The following is a 25,358-nucleotide window of genomic DNA, read 5'->3' as shown; positions in this document are numbered from 1 at the left end:
AGGTTATTATTCCGAAGAGTGGAATATGTATGTCTGGATTGCAATTGCTAATTGCTTCAAATATATATGGATTCATGAAGTTTTATTCAATAAGGATATTAAATCACGCCATTGAAATGCTTAAAGAACTCCATTTTTTACTGTTGTAGAGAAACCTTCAGGTGACATGGGAAGTCCGTACGGATTTACAGATGGTAAAAGTAAAAAGACAGTAGGAAAGAGATCTTAACAGTAACAAGATGGGTGATGTGGTCTGACGGACACGTGTCGTGTTATGATTGAATTAGACTTTTATCGGAAGCGTGATCGCCGAGGCAAATCCTCCTCTTTAACAGTGACTTGTCTACTTGTCTTCTTTATTTATTCTTTACCCTTACATAATTTAATTTAGAAATACCATAGTATTATTAGTTCTAAAAATTGACTAGAAATCATTGCTTTCTTTCAAACGTTTGATCAAATTTATTAACAGTTTTCAACCAATCAACTTTCTTCGTCTTGAAATGTTGGTTTGAGTTTTATTGGTTAAAAAAAAGAAGTCACTGTAGCTAATACGCACGTAGCTACCGTTGCTTACAGACAGATAGGACAAGAGGAGCTCTTGATTAGTGGATTTATCCGGTTTAAGGGCTACAAGACCCGGTTAAGAGTAACAAAATCAATAATACACCAACATCCGGTTCAGCTGATCAAACTGCCAATAACATACTTTTCAAACGAATTTATCACAAGGTCAAGAAAAAGAAACAAGTAGTTTTTTGTTTGAAGTCTTGAGGCAATCTATTGAATAACCAAAAAAGGAGTCAAGACTTTGAGCACTCAGGGCAAGGGAAACAACCCCTGCCTTTGCAATTATCGCAAGTGGCTGATCTGGCGTTTGATGATGGCTCTGGCTCACCGAATCCAAAGATACCTCCTGATTTGATCGACCCTGTCCCTTTGCAGCGACCACAGGCTACATTCTTTACATCTCCACACTTCGTGCACATCCCAAGAGACCTGCAAAAGTTGTTTTTTGTTTTGTTCTTTCAGAAACATAGGATTGTATGGAAATATATTCAAGAACAAGTCTAGAGTTTCATTCAGCTATAGAACAGTTTTATAGCACACAGTCTCTCTCCATTACAAAAGTCAGTTTCTTTTTTCTTTCAGAATCTATAATCATAACAAGTTTAATCCTTTGAACATGAAGCTATCATTCAATACCTGAATATTTTAAAACTTTTTCAGTGAGGACTGCAGAATTTCAAGAAAATTATTACTTTTTAATAGTGGAGAAAACTTAGAAGAACCCATTGGAGAGTGCAAGACAAAAGACATAACCCAACAGAGGCTTTTTGATGTCGGAATCTATCCTTTTGGTAGATATCAAACAATTTATCACAAAGAAACTCCTAAAGTTTTATCATTTTCACATGTTCAGCAAACTGAGAACATAAAATAAAAAAAACAATCAAAACCCCACTTACTACAAGCATCATCGTCAACATCATCTCACACGCCAATAACATATAACCAGCGAAACAATTCACATCCAAAGTCGGATACTTTATGACATGGCTTATCACACAGAACATGAATTGATTGAGGAAATGAGATAATGAAACTTGTGTTACCTTCTCTGAGCAGCGGCAATGAAAGCGTCAACTTTTGGAGCAGCGATGGTGGCGCCGAGAAGCAGAGCTCCAACTGCGAAACCCGCAACTTCGTTTGATGTTAAGCTCTGCATCCTCTCTCTCTTCTTCCCTTTCCTCACCTCTTCTCTCCCTCCTTACCTTGATAATGATATCCTGAAGTCGAAAAGCTAAGTAGTTTGTACCATAGAATATAGTAAGTTGGCCTATTAGCTCAGTTGGTTAGAGCGTCGTGCTAATAACGCGAAGGTCACAGGTTCGATCCCTGTATAGGCCATTAGTTTTTCTTTTTTGTTTTTGTATTGAATCCTTTATTTTCTAAGTATTTTTGTTTACACCCCGTACGTTTCGAAAGAATCAATTTCATCCCAATAAAAAAAATTAAAGGAAAATCGCGAAATCACATATGGCCTTGTAGGGTTTAAAAACTTGGTTGTTTACTCCGTCAACTCTCTCTCTCTGAAACAGCAACCGAAAGAAGAAGCGATAGCGTTTCGTCTATCCTCGTTCAGACAAGCCGACAAGTGTTGTCGACATCTCTTCAACCTTTTTGATTCGCCGTTCGGGTTATTACAGATTCGTGTTGTTAATTCAGTTCCTGAATCTTCCGCCCTTAAAGAGAAGTGTCTGAGATCAGCAATGGAGACAACAGATCTAAACGATTATACAGTTATCAAGGAAGGAGAAGCTGAGATTCTTATGCACAACAAGAACAAAGTCTTCTTCAACAAAGCTCAGGTTTCATGTCCCTTGCCTTCTTCTTTTTTTTTTTTGTTGCTTATTGGATTTAATTTGCTGCAAAGGTTCTTCTTTTTTGATGATAATTGATTGAATTACATCAAGGGCTTATTATTTTTGTGGGCTTATGTACTTTTGCTTCTAATTTTTTAGTAGTTAGCTGTTATGTGTTAGTTTAATTTTGTGATTGTGAGAAACCAAAAGGAATATAAAGACTTGTAACACACACTTTGGTATTATTAGAAATATTTTGTTCTTTTGTGAGGTGAACTTATTGATTGTGGTGTTATGGTTAGGTGAATAATAGGGACATGTCCATTGCTGTACTAAGGGCGTTTATATCCAAACGCAAGCAAGAGCATGATGCGATGTTATCTAAAAGAGCTAGATCATCTGGTAAAGTGGTTGAAAAGGATGTCTCAGCTCCTAGTGAAAACGGTGAGGATAATGGTAAAACCAATGGAGAAGAACATGAAGCATCATCTAAGGATGGACCAAAGGAAGCTGCCAAGACCACGTATGAACCGGTCCGAAGGGAACTCAAGCCGCCAAGAGTCCTGGAGGTCTATCCTCTTTTCTTTCCTTTATGATTGTAGTAACTGTACTTTGTTTAGTTGTGCTTTCCTGTTAGATAACGGTCTTAACATTATAGGCACTGTCAGCTTCCGGGTTACGGGCTTTGAGATATGCTCGTGAAGTTGAAGGAATTGGTCAAGTTGTGGCTTTAGATAATGACCCAGGTACTTGTTTTCTCCCAACATTTGATCAACTTTTGTTTTAATTTCTCAGAATAATAAAGTATTATCATTTTTTTCTATAAAAGCATCGGTTGAAGCTTGCCAGAGAAACATAAAGTTCAACGGCTTGATGTCTACTTCAAAGGTGGAGTCACATCTTACTGATGCTCGTGTCCATATGCTCACCAACCCTAAAGAATATGATGTGGTATGTATCCAGTTTCCTAAGTTTTTCATCTTGTTGTTGACTGTCTTATTGTTGTGTTAACTAATTTGGTTAATTAACGTCTTAGGTTGATCTTGATCCATATGGTGCACCGTCTGTCTTCCTTGATTCAGCTGTTCAGTCAGTTGCCGATGGTGGGTTGCTCATGTGTACAGCAACTGACATGGCAGTGTTGTGTGGTGCTAATGGCGAGGTTTGCTATTCCAAGTAAGTATATATTACCTTATTCTCAAGACAAATACTATATATGGTTTTGTCTTAATCTCTTAAACATGTCCATTATTAGATATGGTTCCTATCCACTGAAAGGCAAATATTGTCATGAGATGGCTTTACGGATCCTCCTCGCCAGCATTGAGGTAATTGTTTAAGATTCTCTATTAGTATATCTTCAATCTATTGACTTTGGTCATATTGTTTGAGTTTTGCAGAGCCATGCTAACCGCTACAAGCGGTATATAGTTCCTGTTCTATCAGTCCAAATTGATTTCTACGCCCGTGTTTTCGTCCGCGTTTACACGTATGTTTCTCTCTTCTCAACAAACACTTCCCTCAGCTAGAAAGCAAGTAAAAGATTTTAACCTTTTATGAAATGCAGTTCGGCGAGTGCAATGAAGAACACTCCACTAAAGCTCTCATACGTCTATCAGTGCATTGGCTGTGACTCCTTTCATCTCCAGTCCGTTGGAAGATCTCTCCCTAAGGTTTCATGTCTATCTCTTTGCGTACTTAGTTTCTGAAACTCGACTTTATTTATAATCCTTTTTTTTGTTTGCAGCATAACAGCGTGAGGTATCAAGCAGGACTTGGTCCTGTTGTTCCACAGGACTGCACTCACTGTGGGAAGAAATACAGCATGGGTGGGCCGATATGGTCTGCTCCAATGCATGATCAAGAATGGGTGACTTCGATACTGAACGGTGTTAAGTCCATGAAAGATAGATACCCTGCTTACGACAAGATATGCTCTATGCTCACCACAATCTCAGAGGAATTGCCAGATGTTCCGCTCTTTTTGAGCCTTCACAATCTCGCTGCAACGCTGAAATGTACTTCGCCTTCAGCTGCTATGTTTAGATCAGCGGTGATCAATGCGAAGTACCGTGTCTCCGGGACACATGTGAACCCTCTCGGGATTAAAACTGATGCTCCTATGGAGATTATCTGGGACATCATGCGTTGCTGGGTAAAACTAAGCTTTTTTAACTGTGTTCTTGGCCGGTGATACTGATTAAAACTGTTTTGGTGTTATAGGTGAAGAATCATCCTGTGAAGGCTCAGTCACCTGACCATCCAGGGAGTGTGATTCTGTCTAAAGAACCGTCTCATCAGGTTCTTCTTTCGTTTTGCCATTGTTGTAATGCTAAGTTAAATTATAATCTTAAAACAAAATGTTTTTCTTTTGGACAGGCTGACTTTTCGCGCCACGTTGGTTCACTAAGCAAAGCACAGGTGAAGAAAGTAGCGAGGTTTCTGCCGAACCCGGAGAAGCACTGGGGACCAAAGGTGAGGGCTGGACGTCAAATCACAAGCAAACACGTGTCGCTTATTGGTCATGAAGCTGTGAACAGCCATCTCAATGGCCACAAGGAAGCAGGAGGTGAAGAAGGAGAAGAAGAGGAGAAAGAAGGTAACATTGAGGATGAGCCAGACATGAAACGTCAGAAGATAACAGAGGTTATTGCCTCATCATCATAGAAGGTTAATGTTTACACAAGGAACTTTAGATTTTGAACTGCAAAAGATTTGTTTTTTTTTTTCATTTGAAACACTATTCATCATGTTCTGCGTTTTTGTTCAAAGCACACATATTGAACTTTTAAATCTCAGATTTTTTTTTTATCGTATTTAGTAGTTTCATGATATCTTTAAACCACTGAATCCGAACAGAGACAGTCAGACAGTCTCGGCTGCATTCAATCGAATAAGAAGTAGTCACTAAACTAGAGACATTAACTAAGATCGTGTGCAACAAAATAAATATTAAACAGAGTAGTCATCAAAAGGTCGTTGTAGTATAGTGGTAAGTATTCACTCGCCCGGCACCGGCGTTAGACTTTTTTTAAATGTCCAAAACTGTTTAATTTCTGCAGCTATTACATGGGCCAAATAAATATTGAATTCACACATTTTTTGGCACATGTAATCTTCGTTAAACCAAAAAACATATGACCTTGTGTTGAGTGAGCCAAATTAGATACAACTTTACTCGACATTAAATTTCACTTAACCAACATTTACTTTTTAGCAGAAATTAAAACGGCTTTATTTTGCTAAAAATAAAAAAAAATTAAGAAAATTCACCGCAAAAATATTAAAATTACACATTTTTGCTAAGAAGTATGAAATTTTCATTGATCCAAAAATTTATATTTATTTTGGTTAAGATAAATTATATATGTATCAACAATACAAAATCCTAACCGAAAACGAGTTTATATCTTTTGGATCAGTGTTTTTTTAGTAAAATAACTATTTTACAGTGAATTTTGTTAGTTTTTTTTATATTTTAGCAAAATGAAGTTCTTTAATTTTTGTTAACAAAATAAATGTCGTTTAAGTGAAAATTATTATTGATCAAAAATACACCTAATTTAGCTCAGTCAACACAAATTCATATGTTTTTTTGGATTGACGAAAAATTCGTATCTTTTTTTTGGTAAAAGTGTATAAGTGCATTATTTATTTGACTATTTTCTCAGCCCAAAATTGGCCCAAACATATAAGATACACCGTCATAATTGATTTATGTGAACAAAATAAATATCAGTTAAGTGAAAACTAATATTGATTAAAAATACATCTAATTTAGCTCAATCAACACAAATTCATTGACAAAGAGTTCGTATCTTCTTTTTGACTGTTTTCTCAGTCCAATATCGGCCCAAACGTATAACATACACCGTCATAATTGATTTATATGAACAAAACAAATATCGATTTAAAATACATCTAATTTAGCTTAGTCAATACAAATTTATTGACTAAGAGTTCGTACTTTTTTTTTGGTATGAGTGTATAAGTGCATTATTTATTTGACTATTTTCTCAGTCCAATATTGGCCCAAACATATACGATATATTGTCATAATTGATTTCTGCAAACAAAATAAATGTCGTTTAAGTAAAAATAAATATTGATTAAAATACATCTAATTTAGTTCAGTCAATACAAATTTATTGACGAAGAATTCATGCCTTTTTGGTGAAAATGTGTAAGTGCATTATTTATTTGACTGTTTTCTCATTCCCAATATTGGCCCAAACATACCATCGTAATTAATTTATGCGAACAAAATAAATGTCGATTAAGTATTGATTAAAAATACACCTAATTTAGCTCAGTCAATACAAATTCATATATTTTTTTTGAATTAACGAAGAGTTTGTATCTTTTTTTGGTAAAAGTGTGTAAGTTTAATATATTTTTGACTGTATTTTCTCGGGCCAATATTGGTCCAAACACATAAAATACATCGTCATAATTAATTTATGTGAATAAAATAAATGTCGTTTAAGTAAAAATTAATATTGATTAAAATACATCTAGTTCAGTCAATACAAATTCATTGACGAAGAATTCATGCCTTTTTTTTTGGTAAAAGTGTATAAGTGCATTATTTATTTGACTGTTTTTTCACCCCAATATTGGCCTAAACATACCGTCGTAATTAGTTTATGTGAACAAAGTAAATGTCGATTAAATGAAAATTAATATTAATTAAAAATACCCCTAATTTAGCTCAGTCAATACAAATTCATATGTTTTCTTGGATTAACGAAGAGTTCATACCTTTTTTTGGTAAAAGTGTGTAAGTTCAATATATTTTTGACCGTATTTTCTCGGCCCAATATTGGTCCAAACATATAAAATACACCGTCATAGTTAATTTCTGTGAATAAAATAAATATCGATTAAGTAAAAATTATTATTGATTAAAATACATCTAATTTAGCATAGTAAATACAAATTCATTGACGAAGAATTCACATCTTTTTTTTGGTAAAAGTGTGTAAGTAAATTATTTATTTGACTGTTTTCTCACCCCAATATTAGCCCAATCATATCGTCGTAATTAATTTATGCGAACAAAATAAATGTCATTTAAATAAAAATTAATATTAATTAAAAACACATCTAATTTAGCATAGTCAATACATGTTCATTAACGAAGAGCTCGTACCTTATTTTTGGTAAAAAAGTATAAATTTATTATTTATTTGACTGTTTTTTCACCCCCACGATATTGGCCCAAACATATAAATAAGATACGACACATCCTCGTAAAATCCATAATCCTTAAGTGGTATATTTCGAATCCTTCTCGCAATATAGATTTTTTAACTCTCTTCTCTCCAAGCAATGGCGAAACTCTTCGGTTTTCCAATTAACGTCGAAGAAGACGGTGGACGTGGTGGTGGTAGCTCAACCAATTCTCGATCTGCTGCCCAACCCGACGGCGACGCCATGAACTCATCCGCCGGCTTCTCAGAGTCTGGACCGGCTCCCATGGATTCGGAATCGGATCTGCGTAGCTCCTTCATCGATTTCTTCGGCCGAGAGTCGCACGAGATGCAACGTGTCTCGCGTGGTGTAGATATCTCCGGAGGATTCGACGACGCCATGGAGGAGGATGTGGAGATAGAATTAACGCTCGGAATCGGGGCCGGGTCGGTTACGGGGGATAAGGAAACTGATTCGGGTCGGGTCGAAGTTGGTACGGATCTTATTGAAGAGGAAGAGGAAGAGGAAGAGTCTGAGGAGGAGGAGGAGGAAGAAGAATATTCTGTACCTGTTAACAATGATGCTTTAGTTGAAGATTTTAATGTTCATGAAGAATCTCTAGAGGATTTTATGATGAACGTTTATGAAGACAGTTCTATTATGGATATGACTGAGGAAGAGCTTCTAGATATTTTACCTGGACTTGGTGGTGAATACCATGGAGATTACTTTGATGATATTTTCGAGCCTCCTCCGGTCATGGCTACTCGTGCTGCGTCGAAAAGGGTTGTGGATGAGCTTCCTGTTGTGGAGATCAACTCTGAGGAGTTGCGCAACGGGAAGATTGCTTGCGCCATCTGCATGGGTGATTTCGTGGTGAAGGAGAAAGTTACTAGGCTTCCTTGTTGGCATTACTATCATGGAGAGTGTATTGTACCTTGGTTAGAGATGAAGAACACATGCCCTGTTTGTCGGTTTGCGCTTCCTACTGATGATCTTTGAGTATGTAATGAGTAGATGTAGTTGTTTGTCCTTTTTTATCTTTCGGTATAGTGTCTATTAATCTGTTTCTGATTTGATATGATGATAATGATGCTGTACATACTGACTGTAGAAAGATAAAAATGGGAAAATAAATAAATAAACTTTTGCATCTATATCTTGTTCTTCAAGCTATTTAGTTTATGAAGTAACTTTCATTCTTACTTTTGATTCTAAATGTGATTCAATTTTTTTTTATAGATGTGATTTTGATAACTGCTCCAAAAGTCCTTTTAAATTTATCAATCAAGATTAATTTATACTTGTTCCACTGGAAGATTCTATTGTAAAACTTTTGATGAATATGTGTGGAAAGTGAAGAATGTTCATGTGTTTTAGACGCTGCCAAATTACAGGCAGGCACGTCAGAGGTGGTTTGGTTTTGTTAGAGATGTTGCGAGTTGCGGTAATCCCAGACCAGGTCTGGTCCGATACGGACGAGTCATGTGACTTTTTTTTTTTCCTTTTGAAAATATTTATTCAAGAGTTTGTTACAAAAGCCCAAAGGAGAGGCAACTTTAGCCCACAACGGAATAGCTTGAGCCCAACTTACGGACAACAAAACAACTACGGTTGAGAAAGAACCTATCAGTCCACACCAGGGCAGCTTAAGGAAACTAGAACACCACAAAAACATCTACAGACAAACCTATAACAATTCAATGCACATGACCTCCCAATTTAGGAACCACAGTGACTCTGTGACCAGCTTATGATGGTTAATGAAATACAATTAGTAATAAAATGATGATTATGTCGGTTTAATATAGTCTTACATGGACTGTATCTAATTCAACATGCGGGCTTGGAGCCCACTATTAAATCCCTGAATTTTATAGGCCGTCATCTGGATTCATTGGTATAGTAGCAACAAAATCTACGTTGAATATCAATCATGTTATCTTGCACGAGTTTTTTTTTGTCAGTTTTGAAAACTTGACAGCTCTAAACCGCGGTTAATTTCGGGTGCGAGCAATGCATGCATTTGAAACTGACATCTAAAAATCACACTAAACTTCCAATAATCAAAACTTTTAACGATGATTCGCATGTTTCATGTCACACAATAAAGATTAGCTATATTTATGTTACGGATATTTCAAATAAGTTTTGATAGTTCTTCATATTTTTGGATATTTTGGATGTTATTTTGCTAGCTAGTATTTTCTAAACTTTTAGTTGTCTATTTAATATTTCCATGTTTCTTTCAGTTAACTATTTTTTTCTTTTGGGAACATTCAGTTAAGTTAACTACTTCAATATACAGAAATGAACCGAATCCCATTACGAATAAGATTGTATAAATAAAGAAAAGTTAATTAGTCATTTTCACATGGGAGTGGCCAGCTCCTTTCTGTGTAGTGAGTGACTCTACATATCTAAAGAGCCAAACTTCAAACATCGAGTGTCGATTTTTTCAATTATTATTATTTTTTTATCATGGACAATCTTCTTTCTGGCTCTTGGATACCCAATTGGCTCAACATTATTTGCTATCCTCACATTCAATAAGTATGGCCCTTTTCTCATTCCATGTAACATATAATCCACATATAAATTTTATACAATTTTTTTACAAAATATTATAAGCTCCTCTAAACCATCTGTTGTCCACATCAACCATATGAATTCCATATACTTAAATATGAAATGTATTGCTCAAAATGAGAACTAATAAGTAAAACAAAATGAGAAGAATTTATATATATATATATATATATATATATATATATATATATATATATATATATTGTCACCAGCACCTGAACTAGACATAATGACATCTCGAAGTTTGAGTTACCAGAGTCCGATGTGAAAACAATCCACAGTAAACTATTCAATTTTCTTCTCGGAAGCATGTTCATTTTATGTATTAATCATACGCAGTTTCGTTTCAGTTTAATTGTCAATAAATTTTCTTTACAAAATAAATATTTCTTCCGTTCTACAAAGATAGACTTTTTAGTATTTTCATACATATTAAGAAAACACATTAAACTACCATAATAAATGTATCGTTTTATGTAATTTTTAATTTTCAATAACTTTTAACCAATAGTAATTCAATAAAGTCAATTAATTTTCTTGAAATTTACAATTTTTCATAAAAAATTCAAAAATACATCTTTGTGAAACAAACTTTTTTTTTTCTAAAAAGTCTATCATTAAGGAACGGAGGAAGTATGTTTTAAGAATTTCAATACAAAATTTATTAACAATATTATTTAGTTTATTTTTCTATTGGTTGAAATATGATTATATGTACGAGAAATAATGATTTTAATTTAGAAAATATACAAAATTAAATATATTTTTATTGTGTGTACAAATCTAAAACGACAATTAAAATAAAACAAATGAAATATTTTATTAGAAAACACTCACTTATATACTCCCTCTACTCCTAAAAGTATGATGTTTAAAAAAAATTAATGTTTTAATATATAAGATGTTTTCATTTTTCTATGGAACTTTTATTTTATTAAAAATTGTGCAACCAATCATGTTTAATAATCTATTTTGTAATTGGTTGAATATCATTAATTTATAATTTTAATGTTATTTTTCAGATAAAAGTTAACTTTTCTCAATATGTGTGTTTTAACTAAACATCATATATTTAGGAACAAAGGGAGTATTGAATACGCAAAGAAAGTGTATCTTTAAGAGACTTGTTATTTTAGTAGTAGTTGATTTACAGGTGATTTTAAACTTTATTTGTGTGGATCTGTTTTCGATTAAAATGATTGAAGAAGTGCACAGAAACAGTTGCAAGAGGAAAAAAACGTGAATATAAAACGCATTTGTAGTTGGGGTGGGTGAATAACATCACATCGGAAATACTATTTATTACACCATTTAAAATGTTTCATTTGATAATTATTACCTCAATCATTTTGGGATTGAAATTTGAGCTCAAGTTTTAGAAGTTCTCCCACTTTGTCTTCTTGTCTCTTTGGATTTTCTTCGTCTTCTCCTCGAGGGACATGAACCATTTCCAGACCAATTTTCAAATTCAGAGTAATTAATCTCATGCAATATACTACCTTTGTTCCTCCTGAAAGTAAAATTTTCTAGAGATTTCATGTTTATTAAGAATATAATAAATATTTACAGTTTAATTTTATTATTTATTTTCTTATACACTTTCTAATTGCTCTCCACCAATTAAATCTAATCAATTCAAATATTTGTAATTAATGTTTTTCAAAAGTATACAAAAATACCTTAAAAATATAAAAAATCTTTTGTGAAACAAGAAAATCTAGAAAATTTTACTTTTGGGAATGGATGAGGTATATTTTAATATTTAAAACTAAATGCTAGACAGGTATTTTAAATACAACTTTGAATAAAATTCAGACTGATTAGTACCGCAATCTAACATCAAGTACAAATTATTTACCAATATCTACAGAGACAAATGCATTGTGCATGCATGTATTATGGGCATGTGAGCTGCATGTATCATGTATGCATGCACTTGATCATACTCGGATACCAAGCATAAAACTAATTTAAAAAACGGAAAATAATTAATTTAAAACCCAAAATAAACCAGGGAAAATAATTAGGCAATGACAAGTAGGTCTTATGAGAATTATAAACCTTTTGCTAGTCATGGTATATTAATAACAAACATAATTTCCATGATTACGACTTACGATAATGATCTAAATTGGCAGTGATAGTGGAGCAAGACCTTAATAAAATTTAATTAGAAAAACCTCACTCATGATTTTGGTCTTTATTCGTATCCTTCTATTACTATTCAACTAGAAGGAAAATGGATTACGTATCCGTGATTAATAGTATAAATTATTAACTAAAAGGTAAGAAATTTGTTTTGATTTTCTGTAGTTCTCTCTTTTTTTTTTAACGATTTTGTGTAGTTCTGTTGTTTTTGTAGTTCTGTTGTTAAGATAGTAGTTTTATAAACAGGATATCACTTTTACGCAAATGAACGCATAGATTTATAACAATTAGGCATTTCTATTTATTAACATACATTTGTGTGTTATCTCAATTTGGCGAATTGGAGGGCACGAACGAAGAAAATACAAAACTATAAATTGGGTCTATAATTATAAAGTTCTCATAAAAATAAGAGAAATGGAGTTGTAAAAACTATCGGAAAAGGTGTGATGATAGAAAAAAATTGTGCCTTTGGTGATTGGCTTATCCTTAATCCACCAATCAGTTGGACCCTCATGACATCATTCATTTTTCATTAAAAATAGTGTATCAATAAAATAATAACCTAATATACTAATGAAGAAGATCATTGGGAATTCAAATTCTCAGGCAAGAAAACGAGTTAAAATTCAAAAATTTTAGATTCTTTTTGTTTTGTTGGAACAAATGTAGATAGTTTGGCTAGAAGAGGATATATCGGTACCACAAATTATCATTTTAATTACTAACTACATTAGGTTTCAGTTTGCATTTTTATTTATAAGATGGAAGATCTAAGATATTTCTTTTTAAAGAATTGAAAATAAGGTAGGCCAGTATCGGTGGTAGTGTTACTGATGGGACCAAAACAATGAAACATTAAAAAATACTTTATATATAGTTTATGATCCAATAAAACAAATATAAAAATAATATAAGATAAAGGAAACACTAAGAAAGAAAAAAGCAAATTAGAAAGGAAGGTAAAAAGAAAAGAAATAACAGAGAAAAAAAAACTTGAAGCTGTGGAAGAAGAACAAACCGAGCAAAAGGACATGAGACAGAAATAAAGAAGAAATAGACTTTGTCTGAATGATATGACTTGATGGTGTGTATTTGCCTTTCGTTTGACCAACACAGTACACACTCAAATTATGCAACTTGAGGGTTTAAGTCAGTCAACAAAGTTTAAGGTGATGTGAATTACACATTAAAAAGGAGTACTAATGGTTATAAACTTTTTCATTCAATATTATCAGTCGGTTTGAGATGAAAATCTATAACATCAGAGCTTGTTAATCTCAAATGTATATTTGATCTAAAATCCAAGAACTAGTTCAGCAGAAACTAGGGGGTCTCTCGAAAATGTAGCTTCCTCGAGTAGCAATGTATGTCATCACTAAAACAGTTTTTTTTGTTTTTTTGTTCAACCATTTATTCATTAAAAATTATTAAATGGCTTCAGGCCTAAGTTGTTACAGAGTGAGATAGACATGCCTTAGATAGATTGTCTGTAAGCACATTTTCCTCTCTAGGGATAAAAGAAACACAACAGAAATCAAAGGACGATGATAGAGATTCGATGTCCGATAGAACTCCAGAGAGATCCATCGGCTTTGCAATCGAATTTATAGCTCTGATTAGCGATAGAGAGTCTGAACGAAACCAGATTTTGGTGATGCTGATGTGTTGAGCGTGAGAGAGAACACCCCTAACCGCTAACCCTTCAGCCTTGATCGCAGATGGAACTGTATGCTGATATTGACAGCCGTCGGAAGCGAACAACGGAGAGGAGGAGTCGGAGATCGAGGCGAGCCCCGCTGCTTACGATTTCTTTTTCCAGACAGCGTCAGTGTTGCATGTCACTACACCGGCCGGAATCGATTGGGGTCGCACTGGGATCTGAGTCGTTCTCGATAGAGCCGTGCGAGGTTCTTGAGCCTGTGTCCTTCTCTTGTGTCTATCAAGGCCTTTGAGGCCGTAGCTATGGCTGATGCAGGGTGTGCTTCAAACAGAAGTTTATTTCTGGTGGTCCATATGGTCCAACACACCCAAGAGAAGAGATCACCCTTAATCCCACACGGCGGTAGACACTTCCAAGAGGCTGCTTCTTCCACTACATCAACGAAGGATAGGCATAGGTCTGGTTTGAAATCGGAGGCCAGGGGAATCACTAAAACAGTAAAACCTGAAATCAAAAACAACTTTAACGAAAAAGCCTTATTACTCCAATTATGTAACTTTCTGTCAACACCCAAAAAGTCTAAAGACGTCCAATATCAATTTGCAAAGATATTTGTTAACACTGTCTTTTTACAAATGGACTATAATAAACCCATGCATGCCTAAGCTATTTGATATTTAGAGAAACGTTTGATCAATTATCCGACTATCTAAAAAGTTTGCCTAAAGCTTATGTATTGCGTATATTGTCAACGAGTCTAAGTCAGGAAACTATAGGACAAAACCAAACGATATATATCCTGAATTTTGATGACGTTACATGATACAAAGTCAAATAGTTCTACAACCAAACGATCCAATATGCGTTCTGTATTAGTTGATCTTCATATTTTTTTAACCGGCTAAGGGATAACATTAACATATATCTAATTAACTTAACTTAGTTCGTTAAATTAAGCAAAAAAATATTGCTCTTAAATTGTAATTATTTTGCAAGTGTGTGGGTTTGAGTGGTTGTTGAGTCATCAGCTCCTAAAATGTATTAGGTTATATAGCCTTTGCCCTAGCCTTTATAAAACGACAAGCCAACCCTGCCTAACACATCTTGCTTTCCTAGTGCAACTATAAGGATCGTTTTTATGTGGTTTTGTTTTTGTTAATAAATGTCTTTGGGAATCTATATATAATAATATAAGAGTTAGATTTCTTGTATCAACACGATGTTCTCTAAGTAACTTGATTTAAATACGTAACATTTGAAAAGAATATTCAATTGTATATGGTGAACCAATGATTCATTATGTGAACTAAAAGATCAGTGTTCGATTACGACTCATCATTCAGGTTCAATCACTGTGAATGTTTTAGATGTCAAGAATACTTGGTCAATACTACTAGCTAGTCTCAGAGATTATTATGTATGTTTTTTGTCCGGAATCATCGAAAAAGACACTCTAGAAGATTTGAAATCATTTGGTAATGCGCAATAATAAAGGGGTTATTAATATATGTAGGATTTACGTGTATAGTGTATGTTTGGAATTTCAGTGTGGCATGGTTGTGTTTACAACCTAAATTTATACATGGATAAAAAGAGGGATTTAAAAAAAAAATTTTGGTGGTAATATTCTAATTAAATAATTATTATATTTCCAGAAGAAGGTTCAACTATCCACTTCCAGTCTTTAATTTGATAATTTAGATTTTACTTTCTGTGTGATATTTATAACTAGGTGTCGTGCCCGCATATGCGGGCTTAATCGTTTTACAAATATTTATTAGTTATTTTTCAAAAAAGAAAAATATTTATTAGTTTATTTCTTATTAATTCAAAAACCAGAATGATAACTTATTATTTATGTTTTCAAAAAATAAATCAAACATATATATATGACAAAATCTAATTAAATATATATGTTTAATTAAAATTTATTAAAGATTACATTGACTTTAACCACTGATTTTATTATAATTGTTTTATATTTTATTTTTAAATTTTATAATTGACAAATATGTTTTAAGATAACTGCACAATATATAAGAATTATCTTACTTTTCATATGCGGACTTAATCGTTTTACAAATATTTATTAGTTTATTTTTTATTAATTAAAAAACCAGAATAACTTATTATTTATATTTTCAAAAAGAAAAATCAAACATATATATATATATATATATATATATGACAAAATATAATTAAATATATATGTTTAACTAAAATTTATTAAGGATAACATTGACTTTAACCACTGAATTTATTATAATTGTTTTATATTTTATTTTTAAATTTTATAATTGACAAATATGTTTTAAGATAAATGCACAATATATAAGAATTATCTTACTTTTCATATGTGGGCTTAATCGTTTTACAAATATTTATTAGTTTATTTTTTATTAATTCAAAAACCAGAATAATAACTTATTATTTATATTTTCAAAAAGAAAAATCAAACATATATATATATATATATATATATATGACAAAATATAATTAAATATATATGTTTAACTAAAATTTATTAACGATAATATTGACTTTAACCACTGAATTTATTATAATTGTTTTATATTTTATTTTTAAATTTTATAATTGAAAAGTATGTTTTAAGATAACAACACAATATATAAGAATTATCTTATTTTTTAAAAAAGTTAATATTATTAATAAAAATTCGTTTTTGATTATATAATTAATTATATATAAAATTCATTAAGGGTATTATAGATATTAACCGGCCTAACTTTTAATGTGAGAGCTCCGTTGCAAAAAATTACTTCGCAAATAATAGTATAGATTGAAAACACCACAGGGTTTTTATATTTTATCTAGGACCTCTAAAAGTCTACGCATAAACCATATTATAATGATGTTAATGAGAGACGAGAAGCAAATCTCAAAGGTCCAAGAGACTTCTTATTTTTCTATAGAAATAGAAGAGCAATTGGTGAGTTATGAAGATATTAGAACCAAATAAATATTATCAGCTTTATAATTGACTTATCATCACTACTTTATATGTTGGCTAACAAAAGCATTAACTGATTCTAAACTCAAATAATTTTGAAACCCCACAACTAGAAACTACATTTTCTCTCTCTGATGTAAGCACAAAACACTGATCCAGAACTTGATTTATCCACAATATACATATTATATACCCCAGTCGTCACAATCATCATAATGCATGTGCATGATATAGAAACCTTTTGCAGTTCAATCATGGATGAACATCATGATCAACTAGATGGCCATGGTACTCTCTCATATACTTACATGCACCGGAAACAACTTGCCATTTGGTTATTACACTAAATAATAATCCTACCATGGTCGAGGTACCACTTCCTTGTATTATAAACACATCCAAAGTTATGCTTATGTTTGTTGATGAATTATGACATCCTGAATGCATGCCTGTAATGGGTTGATAAATTATGACATCCTGAATGCATGCCTGTAATGGTTATGTTTGTATCAGTATTTTAACATTTTACCAAAAAAAAAAAAAAAAATGTTTGTATCAGTATAAGGTATAATTTCTCTAGTATCAGTCTCATTCATCGAGCCATCAAACGATTCAATATTTCAATGGGACAACCTTATTAGTCATTTTAAACAAACAAAAAATAAAAATGTATTTGTAGATTTATGGCGACCTATAATTTAAAAATAAAATAAAAATAACTAGCCCTCTCAATAATTTAAGGAAAACAAAAAACATGCCAATGGGTCATATAGAAGACATATATAAAGCCACCAATTTGCAAAAAAGTTTGGTCCACTTTTATGGCTTTCTCAGCTGTATAAACACCCCCTTGTCATCCAACCTCCACCATTATCTCACCCTCTTTGAGCTCTAGAAAAAGAAATTGACCATGCAGCCACATTATGATAGCTCAAGTCTTAACAACATGCAACAACAAGACTACTTCCACTTAAACCATTACTACAACAACTTAAACCCTTCCAACAACAATCTCAATCTTATCCCATACCCTCAATTTCAAGAACTTAAACTACAATCTCCTGCAAGCAACAACTCTACCACGTCCGATGAAGCAACTGAAAATATATTCGTCATCAACGAGAGAAAGCAAAGACGTATGGTATCTAACAGAGAATCAGCAAGAAGGTCAAGAATGAGAAAGCAAAGACACTTAGATGAGCTTCTCTCGCAGGTTGCTTGGCTTAGAAGTGAGAACCACCAGCTATTGGAGAAGCTTAACCAAGCCTCGAATAGCAATGATCTTGTTCTGCAAGAGAACTTGAGTCTTAAAGAGAAAAACTTGGCGCTTCATCAAGTTATCACATCCATGAAGAAGGTTAAAGGAGCAGGAGAAAGCAGAAGCATCAGTGGCAGATACTCTTCTTCTTCCTTGGATCAAGATTTCTCTTCTATTACAGATGGAACTCATCAGCCATCATGAGTTGTTTATTCTGATCCAACTTTTTTAATTCTGCCTCTAGTCGATATCTGTTTTCTTTGTTATCCGTCAAATTACGGCCCATATATATCTTTTCAGCCGTAAGCAAAAGCGGACTTTTATGTATCGTTTCTCTGGGCTAGACTTAGGTCTAGCACCGTATCAAACACTATTTTTCTACACGGTTTACCTGCGTACCAAAGTTTTTTTTAAACACTTTTTTATTATCAAACCATAAGAAAGCAAAATTCATACAAAAAGTTTATAAAAGCATAAATGAAACAAAATAAAATTACCAACAAATGATATAAAGAACTCAAAAAAAAAAATAGATATAACTCGCCAAAGATTGAAATAACACCAAACAATATACTGGTTTTTACTAATTTTCGAAGCGTCAAAGCATTACTAACCAGCCTCTTCATTGAGTAGTTGTTACAGCCAAGATGGACTGTAAGTATGACTGTGGTTTGTGTTCTCTGGTAAAAGTAGTTGTGATTTTCATGGTCACTTGATTTTCCTCAGCAATGTATGTTCCAACAACCAATATTGAATTTGAATGAGTAGTACCTTATTGCTTCCATTCTATTTTATAAGTGAGTGTAATGTGTCAGGTACAAGATAGCATTTCGAGCATGAACGAAGAAGGCTTCAAAGATAGCATGATCTCTTGAAACTATTTGGTTCTTCTTTTATCAACAATAATTTTGAAAAGAACTCAGTTTTTGAAGATCTATCTTAAAAATATCAATTCTCACCAATTCAAACCTATGATCGTCTAAGTGACCATTAATTTATTAAACAGAAAGAAAAACAACCTACCATCGAAACAAGATTCAGAAAATCAACAAAATTGACAAACCCGTGGCTCTACAAGGAGCCAGAAATTAAAGACATAACCGTTGATCCACCGGAAGCCAGCAACTCTCAAAGCGTACCAAAGTTTGAAAACATGTTTGATGTTGCCACTTTAGAACTTCTCGATCCTCGGCTTTATTGATGGGTTTTAAAGAGCTTCATTTTTACATTGGCTTAGTAGGCCCATAAAAGTTAGGCTTCTCTCACTCGCAAAGTCACAATAACGCTTCTGGTACTTCTCAACCCTATCAGTCATCACAAAAAATATGCCAAGTTGATGATCTTTTCTATGGACAACTCGATTGTAAATAGAAGAATTACAGTAGGCGTACTTGGATTGTTAAACTTATTGGATTGGAGATTTTTTTTGTGTAACTCGTCTCCTAACTAGTAGTGACTTGAAAGTTGAAACTGCTGGTACTTATTTTTGGGATATGTTACTTGTCCATAAAGGCTGGATGATACTAGGATTTATTTTTCGTATTTCTTAACATCTTGTTGGAATCTTCTTGCTATTTTACTGATTTTCTGATACAAGTGCTACAATACAAAGTAGGTTTACCATGGTAACTGAGATCTAGGCTTATATGTTCCTCAGAAAAGTTACTGAGGAACTCCTCTCACATGTACAAAGTAAGTTATTTTCCCTGGATTATGTGGAGGAAATCAAGATAAGATTATGATAAAGGTACACTATCAGTTATCTGTGTTAAGCATATATTTTTTTCTTGTTCTAGCAAAAAGAGTGAGAATCTAAGAGGGTCAAGGGACCATGTAAAAAGCTTGTGATTGTAAGTTTGGGAGCTGGTTTTTAATTTCCATGGCTGTGACTCACTGGCTGTGAGAAACGATCTGAAATATCTTTAGATATTTAAAAAAAAGTGCAAAGTGCAGCAAGCTTTTCTTTCACTTTATGCACTTTTTTCACTTGGTTGTTATATCTTCTTAAAGTTCTCGAAGAAGAGAACAAATATGGTGATTGATTGGTTCTATAACTAGACGCTAGGAATATGACTATGTCTAGTAACAATTCGTGTGATGGCGTAGCTTAGTAGACAATTTAGTTTTGGTAAGGCAAGTAACACCATTCTCAGACCTTTGGCTGAAAACTATACGCATGCGTAGAGCCGAATCTTCCGATTGTAATGTTTGGTACATGAAAGACTTCAGCAGCTTAATCATGGAATTGTAAATGAACCGTAGACGCGTAGCTCTATGGCATATTCCAGATGGCAAAAAGGGCATCCTTTAGTAACAGTGTCAATTTTCCTTTTTAATCTTTGTGTTCTTTTTATCAGCATATACATTAGTAAAGTGAGCAAGCATATATTGCTCTTTATTCTAAAAGATATGAGCAAGATTCATCAAATAAGTATCTCTTTATGTTTATGCGGATGGCCCACATATACACATAGACATTTACTTCATTAGTGTTAATAGTTGTGAGTAAATATCTATATACTAAAAAGCGGTCTCAGAGCTTATAATTGGTCTGAAAATTCGTTTGTAGAGCCTTCTTCTTCTCAGGGAAGTGTTAAAATGTCCTGGGATGGCATAAGAGAACTCACTTAGCTTATATTTCTCAATTATGGAGTAGACAGGTTGTGTTTAAAGGAAGAAGAACACTAATTAGTACTAGCTAGCAACAAAAACTACACACCCTTATACATAGCAGCATAAGTAATCATTCTTGAAGCCAAGAATTTCACCAAACCTTACATAATCTCAAACTAAACATTTATTTACAGGTTAGCAATCTAGTATTCTTTATTTTTGGCCATAGAATGAAGGAACAATGCCATATCCTGTGTCATAGTACATTAGCATTGTGTTGTACTCTTGGTCCTCTACTTCGGTTTCACTAATCTTTGCAAACCGTCCATTGATCCTCGGTCTTCTCTCTGCATATGCCTTCCTTGAAGCATACCTTATTGTCTTCTCAAACTTTCTTCTCTTCTTCTTCTCTCTGTATCTCAGGACTCTAGCTTCTCTGTCCATTGGACTGAGAATCTGAATTAGAGGTTCAGGTAGTTTCTCTATCTTCCCTTTGTGCGTTTTTGGATGTGAAACTGTTTTGTCAGGTGCTGTCTGCTCCGGAACAAAGTCAGTTTCCATTGATGGATTGTATGCCTTAATGACAAAAAAAACCAAAGACAATTCTCAATCCCCTTGGTAAGAGAGGACTAAAGAGAAGCAATATTTTAATTATTATAAACTTCTGGTCAAAGTTCTTTGTACCACAGATTAACTCTTGGTAGTTAATATGTGATGTGTGTATGATGAAAAAGAATAAAATATATAAAAGCCTTACGTTATGGTTTATGGAACCATTGTTGTTGTAGTGACTTCCTGAGGAGCCATACGTGATATTATGTTGCTTGTGGTGCAAGTTTCCTCTTGTTTCTTCAAGTTGGAGTGGAACAACTCTATCTCCACCGTAGTTTTTCTCTGGTACGGTGCAGTCTTGTTTATGTTGAGTAGGTTGATTGTATTGACCAGTGAACTTGTAGTCCATACTCGAGTTGTAATCAGCAAGGTCTAGATAGTCATCACTAAACAACAACTCATTGTTCTGGTTGTTGTTGTTGTGATTGTCACTGTTTTTAGGGAACAACCATGAAGCCGTCTCTTTGGCATCCTCTTGAACTAACACCACTCTCTTCTCTGGCTCGGTCACTGTTGTGTGGTTAGCGGTGGCCAAGGAGCTGCAAGAGTTTCCAGTTATCGGCACAACTGGAACTCGCTGATGGCGTCTAGCAAGAGGGTTTGCGGAGTGAACCTCTAAATCACAGGCTGTGCATAGAGACACATCATCTGCCTCACACATAAAAGCAGCAGGGGCACGCTCACATGACTCGCACACTCTGACCCTTTTATGGCGGGAAGCAACGCGATTGGCAGAGTGGACTTGAGCATCGCAGCTATTGCATAAGTAGGCGGAGTCAGCATGGCAGTACACGGTGCAGATGGTTGACCCGCATGTGTCACAAGCTCGCGGCCCGGTGTTGTTCTCTTCACTACCAATGTTGTTACTCTCTTGTTTGAACATGTTAGCTCACTGATGTAGTAATTAAGTGTGATGGTGTGTGGGAAATTGTGTCTGAAGAGCAGGGGCTAATAAAGCTTTATCTTGTTGTGAGAGAATCCGAATCCTCAGTGCTTACACGTGGCACAGAGCTATTAGTTGGGAACTATTCACACGTTGCTTACTTGCCACTGAGAGATTCTCAAGAGGATAAAACACCATATGGTGTTACTATTTTCGTACCACCTTTTACTATTTTCACTTGGATTTATTTATAGGAAAGCTAGATACTTTATCTCTGTGGTGGCTCCAGGAAAAGTTTACATAGTTGAATATTCCTTCTTGAACTTTGTGATAACTGTCCAGGTATATCTCCGAGTAAGGCTTCAGAGTTCCAGAGCCATCACCAACTCCAACTGTTACCCGAACCACAAGTTGTAAGCAAATTAGTAGTCCAAAAGGAGCTAGGTTAGTCTGTATCACATGTCTACATTTTATGTAGAAATTTGCACTTGATCACCATCATGGTAATAAAGAATGACTCATGGGTGTTGTCAAATGTCTCTGTAACAGTTTGACAATTTTTTCTGTAACAATTTGACAATTTGATGATAATATATTGTTTATTGCAGCTTTATATATGTTTCCATATTAGCTTTTATACACTTCAGCTATGTCTCAGGCCAGAGATGGAAGTTACATGACTTATCTTTATAGGATCACGGAGGAAATTGTAGCGTTTTTAGCTACTCTCGTTTACTAGTCCATATGGTCAGTAGATGCAGATTTAAAAGCACCTTCGTTTACTATTTCTTGGTTAGCAGCTACAAACTATCTGATGACCATTTAGCAAAAAAAAAAAAACTATCTGATGACCGTTCGTGTACGGTATATCCATCATCTTGGGTTTGCTTTTGTACTAGTAACCACCAGTGCTTTGAGTTGCCTTGTTGGTGATATGTTAATAATGTTTACTATGTGGAAAGCTACAGTGTATGAATATGATACTCTCTAGAGTTTGAGGACACTTTTGGGTTCAGTGGATGTACTAATGATACCCATTTATGTGGTCCAAAGGTTAGAAGACCCTAGTGGCCAAATTCATGTGGCTTCCTTCAACTCTATGAGTCTACAGCTGAAAAGTGAGCTTGCTTGTATAAAAAGGCTGGTCCTAAGATACACTTTTCGCATCTCTTCCTCTTTCATTATTTCTTACACCACACTATTTTTTTCTAGTAAGGGACGATTTTAAACTTCAAAAACAAATTTCTTGGTAATTGGAGCTTAACTTCCAGTTGTTGTTATTTACTGGTTTATGATGAATGTAATGGATAAATCTTATAGAAGAGAAGGATTCTAGGTTCATTACATTAATGATATGAAAAAGTGGGGATTTTATAGTGGTTCTAGCTCATGAAGAGTTGTGTATTGACCCTTTTATCACTTGTAGTTCAAGAAATATAGTTTTGCTTATTATTTCTCTTTGTGTATCTGTGGTTCGGAACTTCATTCACAAGTGTAGACCTCCACCTTACATGGAAGTTGCATCGGAATTATGTGAAGGAAAATTCAATTTTAAGCCAATTAAACTCAGTTTTAGAGATATTATGGAAAGAAAACTATGTCACTTATTTGTTTCATTATTTTTCAGCTTCTGTGTTGCGAATACTTTCCTTCTTTCAGATTTAAATAGAAAACCTTCTTTTCTTGAAAGGACTGAGAAGAGAACCTAGAATCTTAGAGTCTAGGGACCATACAAAGCGTGCAATTGTAAGCTATGTGAGGATTCTCCACTTTATATGGCTGTAAAAAAACTATCTAAGGAAAAGTGCAAAAGAGCAGAGACCTTTGGCAAAAGGTAATCACTTTTATGCACTTTCACGTGTCTCAAATCCATCACTAAAGATTAGCATTCAAGTGGCTCTTACATTTGCTAGTATACTTCAACTAATTGTTACTGTATCTTCATTTTCCTGAAAAGAAATCTAGAGCAAACTAAATGTTAACATTCATTTATTAACATTTTGCTCTTTACACTCGTTAGGATTTACTAAAATTGTTATTGCATATCTTTAAATTTCCTGGAAAGATATCTAGTTCAAACTCTCTATATGCTAATATCATATCCATTTTCTTGCGTGGTTTATAAGTTTGTGCTACATGATCAAATTAAACAGATCACAGACTAGATTTTCTGATGGGTTCTGAATGCAGTGGTGGCGCTTGTCACACTTCTGGTTTCAGTGGATGAATGAGATTCATTTATGTGGTCCAAAATAACATATTTTACACTCAATCTAGTGGCTTAATTCGTATGGATATCAACACTCACTCAGTGATGGCTAAAACGAATCTTTTGGTTGGTGCAGGAATTCATCAGCTTAACCCATGGAAAGTGGTAGATAAGCTGAGGCTCTATGGCCTTTTACAGGTGGCAAAAAAGTGAAGTCTTAGTTACAGTGTCACTTCTATTTTTCTTTGCTTCCTTATTCTTTAATGCTATTATATTCCTCGGAAAGGTGACACACTATAGCCCTTTATTCTAATAGATTTAGAGCAAGTAACTAAACATAGGCATTGACATATTCTGCTAGTGGTTGCTTGTTACTTATGAGTGTTAATATACTGGATGGGACAAAGGTGTTTAGATTCTTGTTTATCAGAGAGAGCCACGTGGGAATGCATGGGTTTGGTTACACAGCCATGCTCTCCAATGCTAACCAGAAACAAGAATATGTTTTTTGATGTAATTTTACATAGTAGCATTTGTTCACTCAAGTCAATGTGTGATGGTTACAATGTTTTTTTATTGGGTTTGCTCAAGTTTTATAAGTGTACAGTTAGACTATGTAGTCTACTTTTGTTTGGAAAATCTTATTTGTGTAAAACCTTATTTTCTCAGGGAGGCACAAGTGGAATCATTTATCTTCTACTTGTTTATCAAGCTGATGTGGAAGTTTCACCAAGAAAGCAATCACTACTTGTCTGAACCTTTTTGCAAGGTGAGTTCATTGTTAACTGTTCTTGGTACATCTAGCTAAAGTAACGCACATATCTCTATAGCATCGGTTTGAATTTAGACTTAA

The 25,358-nt window shown here is 33.9% G+C and overlaps 5 protein-coding genes and 1 non-coding gene across 6 annotated transcripts; 4 read left to right on the top strand and 2 right to left on the bottom strand.

Annotated features, from left to right (window-relative positions):
- Positions 1 to 605: 605 nt before the first annotated feature.
- Positions 606 to 1,820, bottom strand: LOC103846384. The gene is made up of 2 exons (XM_009123296.3): positions 1,617 to 1,820; positions 606 to 999 (listed from the first exon to the last, which is right to left on the bottom strand). The coding sequence occupies exons 1-2, from the start codon at positions 1,727 to 1,729 to the stop codon at positions 804 to 806; spliced, it is 309 nt and encodes a 102-aa protein (XP_009121544.1). The 5' UTR covers positions 1,730 to 1,820; the 3' UTR covers positions 606 to 803.
- Positions 1,821 to 1,837: 17 nt separating this feature from the next.
- On the top strand, positions 1,838 to 1,911 carry TRNAI-AAU. Its single transcript has one exon. It is a non-coding gene; the product is annotated as a tRNA-Ile (tRNA).
- A 108-nt stretch (positions 1,912 to 2,019) lies between these two features.
- LOC103846383 (probable tRNA (guanine(26)-N(2))-dimethyltransferase 1) lies at positions 2,020 to 5,182 on the top strand. Its single transcript, XM_009123295.3, has 11 exons — positions 2,020 to 2,372; positions 2,669 to 2,935; positions 3,025 to 3,112; positions 3,196 to 3,317; positions 3,403 to 3,542; positions 3,622 to 3,694; positions 3,767 to 3,855; positions 3,934 to 4,039; positions 4,114 to 4,521; positions 4,590 to 4,667; positions 4,746 to 5,182. The coding sequence occupies exons 1-11, from the start codon at positions 2,274 to 2,276 to the stop codon at positions 5,031 to 5,033; spliced, it is 1,758 nt and encodes a 585-aa protein (XP_009121543.1). The 5' UTR covers positions 2,020 to 2,273; the 3' UTR covers positions 5,034 to 5,182.
- Positions 5,183 to 7,697: 2,515 nt separating this feature from the next.
- LOC103847530 (probable E3 ubiquitin-protein ligase RHC2A) lies at positions 7,698 to 8,561 on the top strand. The gene is made up of 2 exons (XM_009124623.1): positions 7,698 to 8,052; positions 8,173 to 8,561. The coding sequence occupies exons 1-2, from the start codon at positions 7,698 to 7,700 to the stop codon at positions 8,559 to 8,561; spliced, it is 744 nt and encodes a 247-aa protein (XP_009122871.1).
- An 8,076-nt stretch (positions 8,562 to 16,637) lies between these two features.
- On the top strand, positions 16,638 to 18,571 carry LOC103846382 (basic leucine zipper 43). Its single transcript, XM_009123293.3, has one exon. The coding sequence runs from the start codon at positions 17,841 to 17,843 to the stop codon at positions 18,390 to 18,392; it is 552 nt and encodes a 183-aa protein (XP_009121541.1). The 5' UTR covers positions 16,638 to 17,840; the 3' UTR covers positions 18,393 to 18,571.
- A 2,231-nt stretch (positions 18,572 to 20,802) lies between these two features.
- On the bottom strand, positions 20,803 to 25,089 carry LOC103846381 (zinc finger protein CONSTANS). The gene is made up of 2 exons (XM_009123292.3): positions 21,559 to 25,089; positions 20,803 to 21,377 (listed from the first exon to the last, which is right to left on the bottom strand). The coding sequence occupies exons 1-2, from the start codon at positions 22,294 to 22,296 to the stop codon at positions 21,015 to 21,017; spliced, it is 1,101 nt and encodes a 366-aa protein (XP_009121540.1). The 5' UTR covers positions 22,297 to 25,089; the 3' UTR covers positions 20,803 to 21,014.
- Between the last annotated feature and the right edge of the window lie 269 nt (positions 25,090 to 25,358).

This window comes from Brassica rapa, chromosome A10, assembly GCF_000309985.2.
Source record: "Brassica rapa cultivar Chiifu-401-42 chromosome A10, CAAS_Brap_v3.01, whole genome shotgun sequence".
NCBI lineage: Eukaryota > Viridiplantae > Streptophyta > Magnoliopsida > Brassicales > Brassicaceae > Brassica > Brassica rapa.
Note: the sequence above shows the minus strand (reverse complement) of the source record. Positions and strands in the feature narration are given on the sequence as shown.

Bases quoted from the DNA above. Each gene is read 5' to 3' on its own strand.
- LOC103846381 (XM_009123292.3), bottom strand. From the start codon at position 22,296: ATGTTCAAACAAGAGAGTAACAACATTGGTAGTGAAGAGAACAACACC. The intron at 21,378-21,558 runs GTAAGGCTTTTA...TTTGTCATTAAG, and splicing joins ATGGTTCCATAAACCATAAC to GCATACAATCCATCAATGGA.
- LOC103846382 (XM_009123293.3), top strand. From the start codon at position 17,841: ATGCAGCCACATTATGATAGCTCAAGTCTTAACAACATGCAACAACAA.
- LOC103847530 (XM_009124623.1), top strand. From the start codon at position 7,698: ATGGCGAAACTCTTCGGTTTTCCAATTAACGTCGAAGAAGACGGTGGA. The intron at 8,053-8,172 runs GTACGGATCTTA...ATGTTCATGAAG, and splicing joins TTCGGGTCGGGTCGAAGTTG to AATCTCTAGAGGATTTTATG.
- LOC103846383 (XM_009123295.3), top strand. From the start codon at position 2,274: ATGGAGACAACAGATCTAAACGATTATACAGTTATCAAGGAAGGAGAA. The intron at 3,543-3,621 runs GTAAGTATATAT...GTCCATTATTAG, and splicing joins GGCGAGGTTTGCTATTCCAA to ATATGGTTCCTATCCACTGA. The intron at 3,695-3,766 runs GTAATTGTTTAA...TGAGTTTTGCAG, and splicing joins TCCTCCTCGCCAGCATTGAG to AGCCATGCTAACCGCTACAA.
- LOC103846384 (XM_009123296.3), bottom strand. From the start codon at position 1,729: ATGCAGAGCTTAACATCAAACGAAGTTGCGGGTTTCGCAGTTGGAGCT. The intron at 1,000-1,616 runs GTAACACAAGTT...CAACTTTTGCAG, and splicing joins ATTGCCGCTGCTCAGAGAAG to GTCTCTTGGGATGTGCACGA.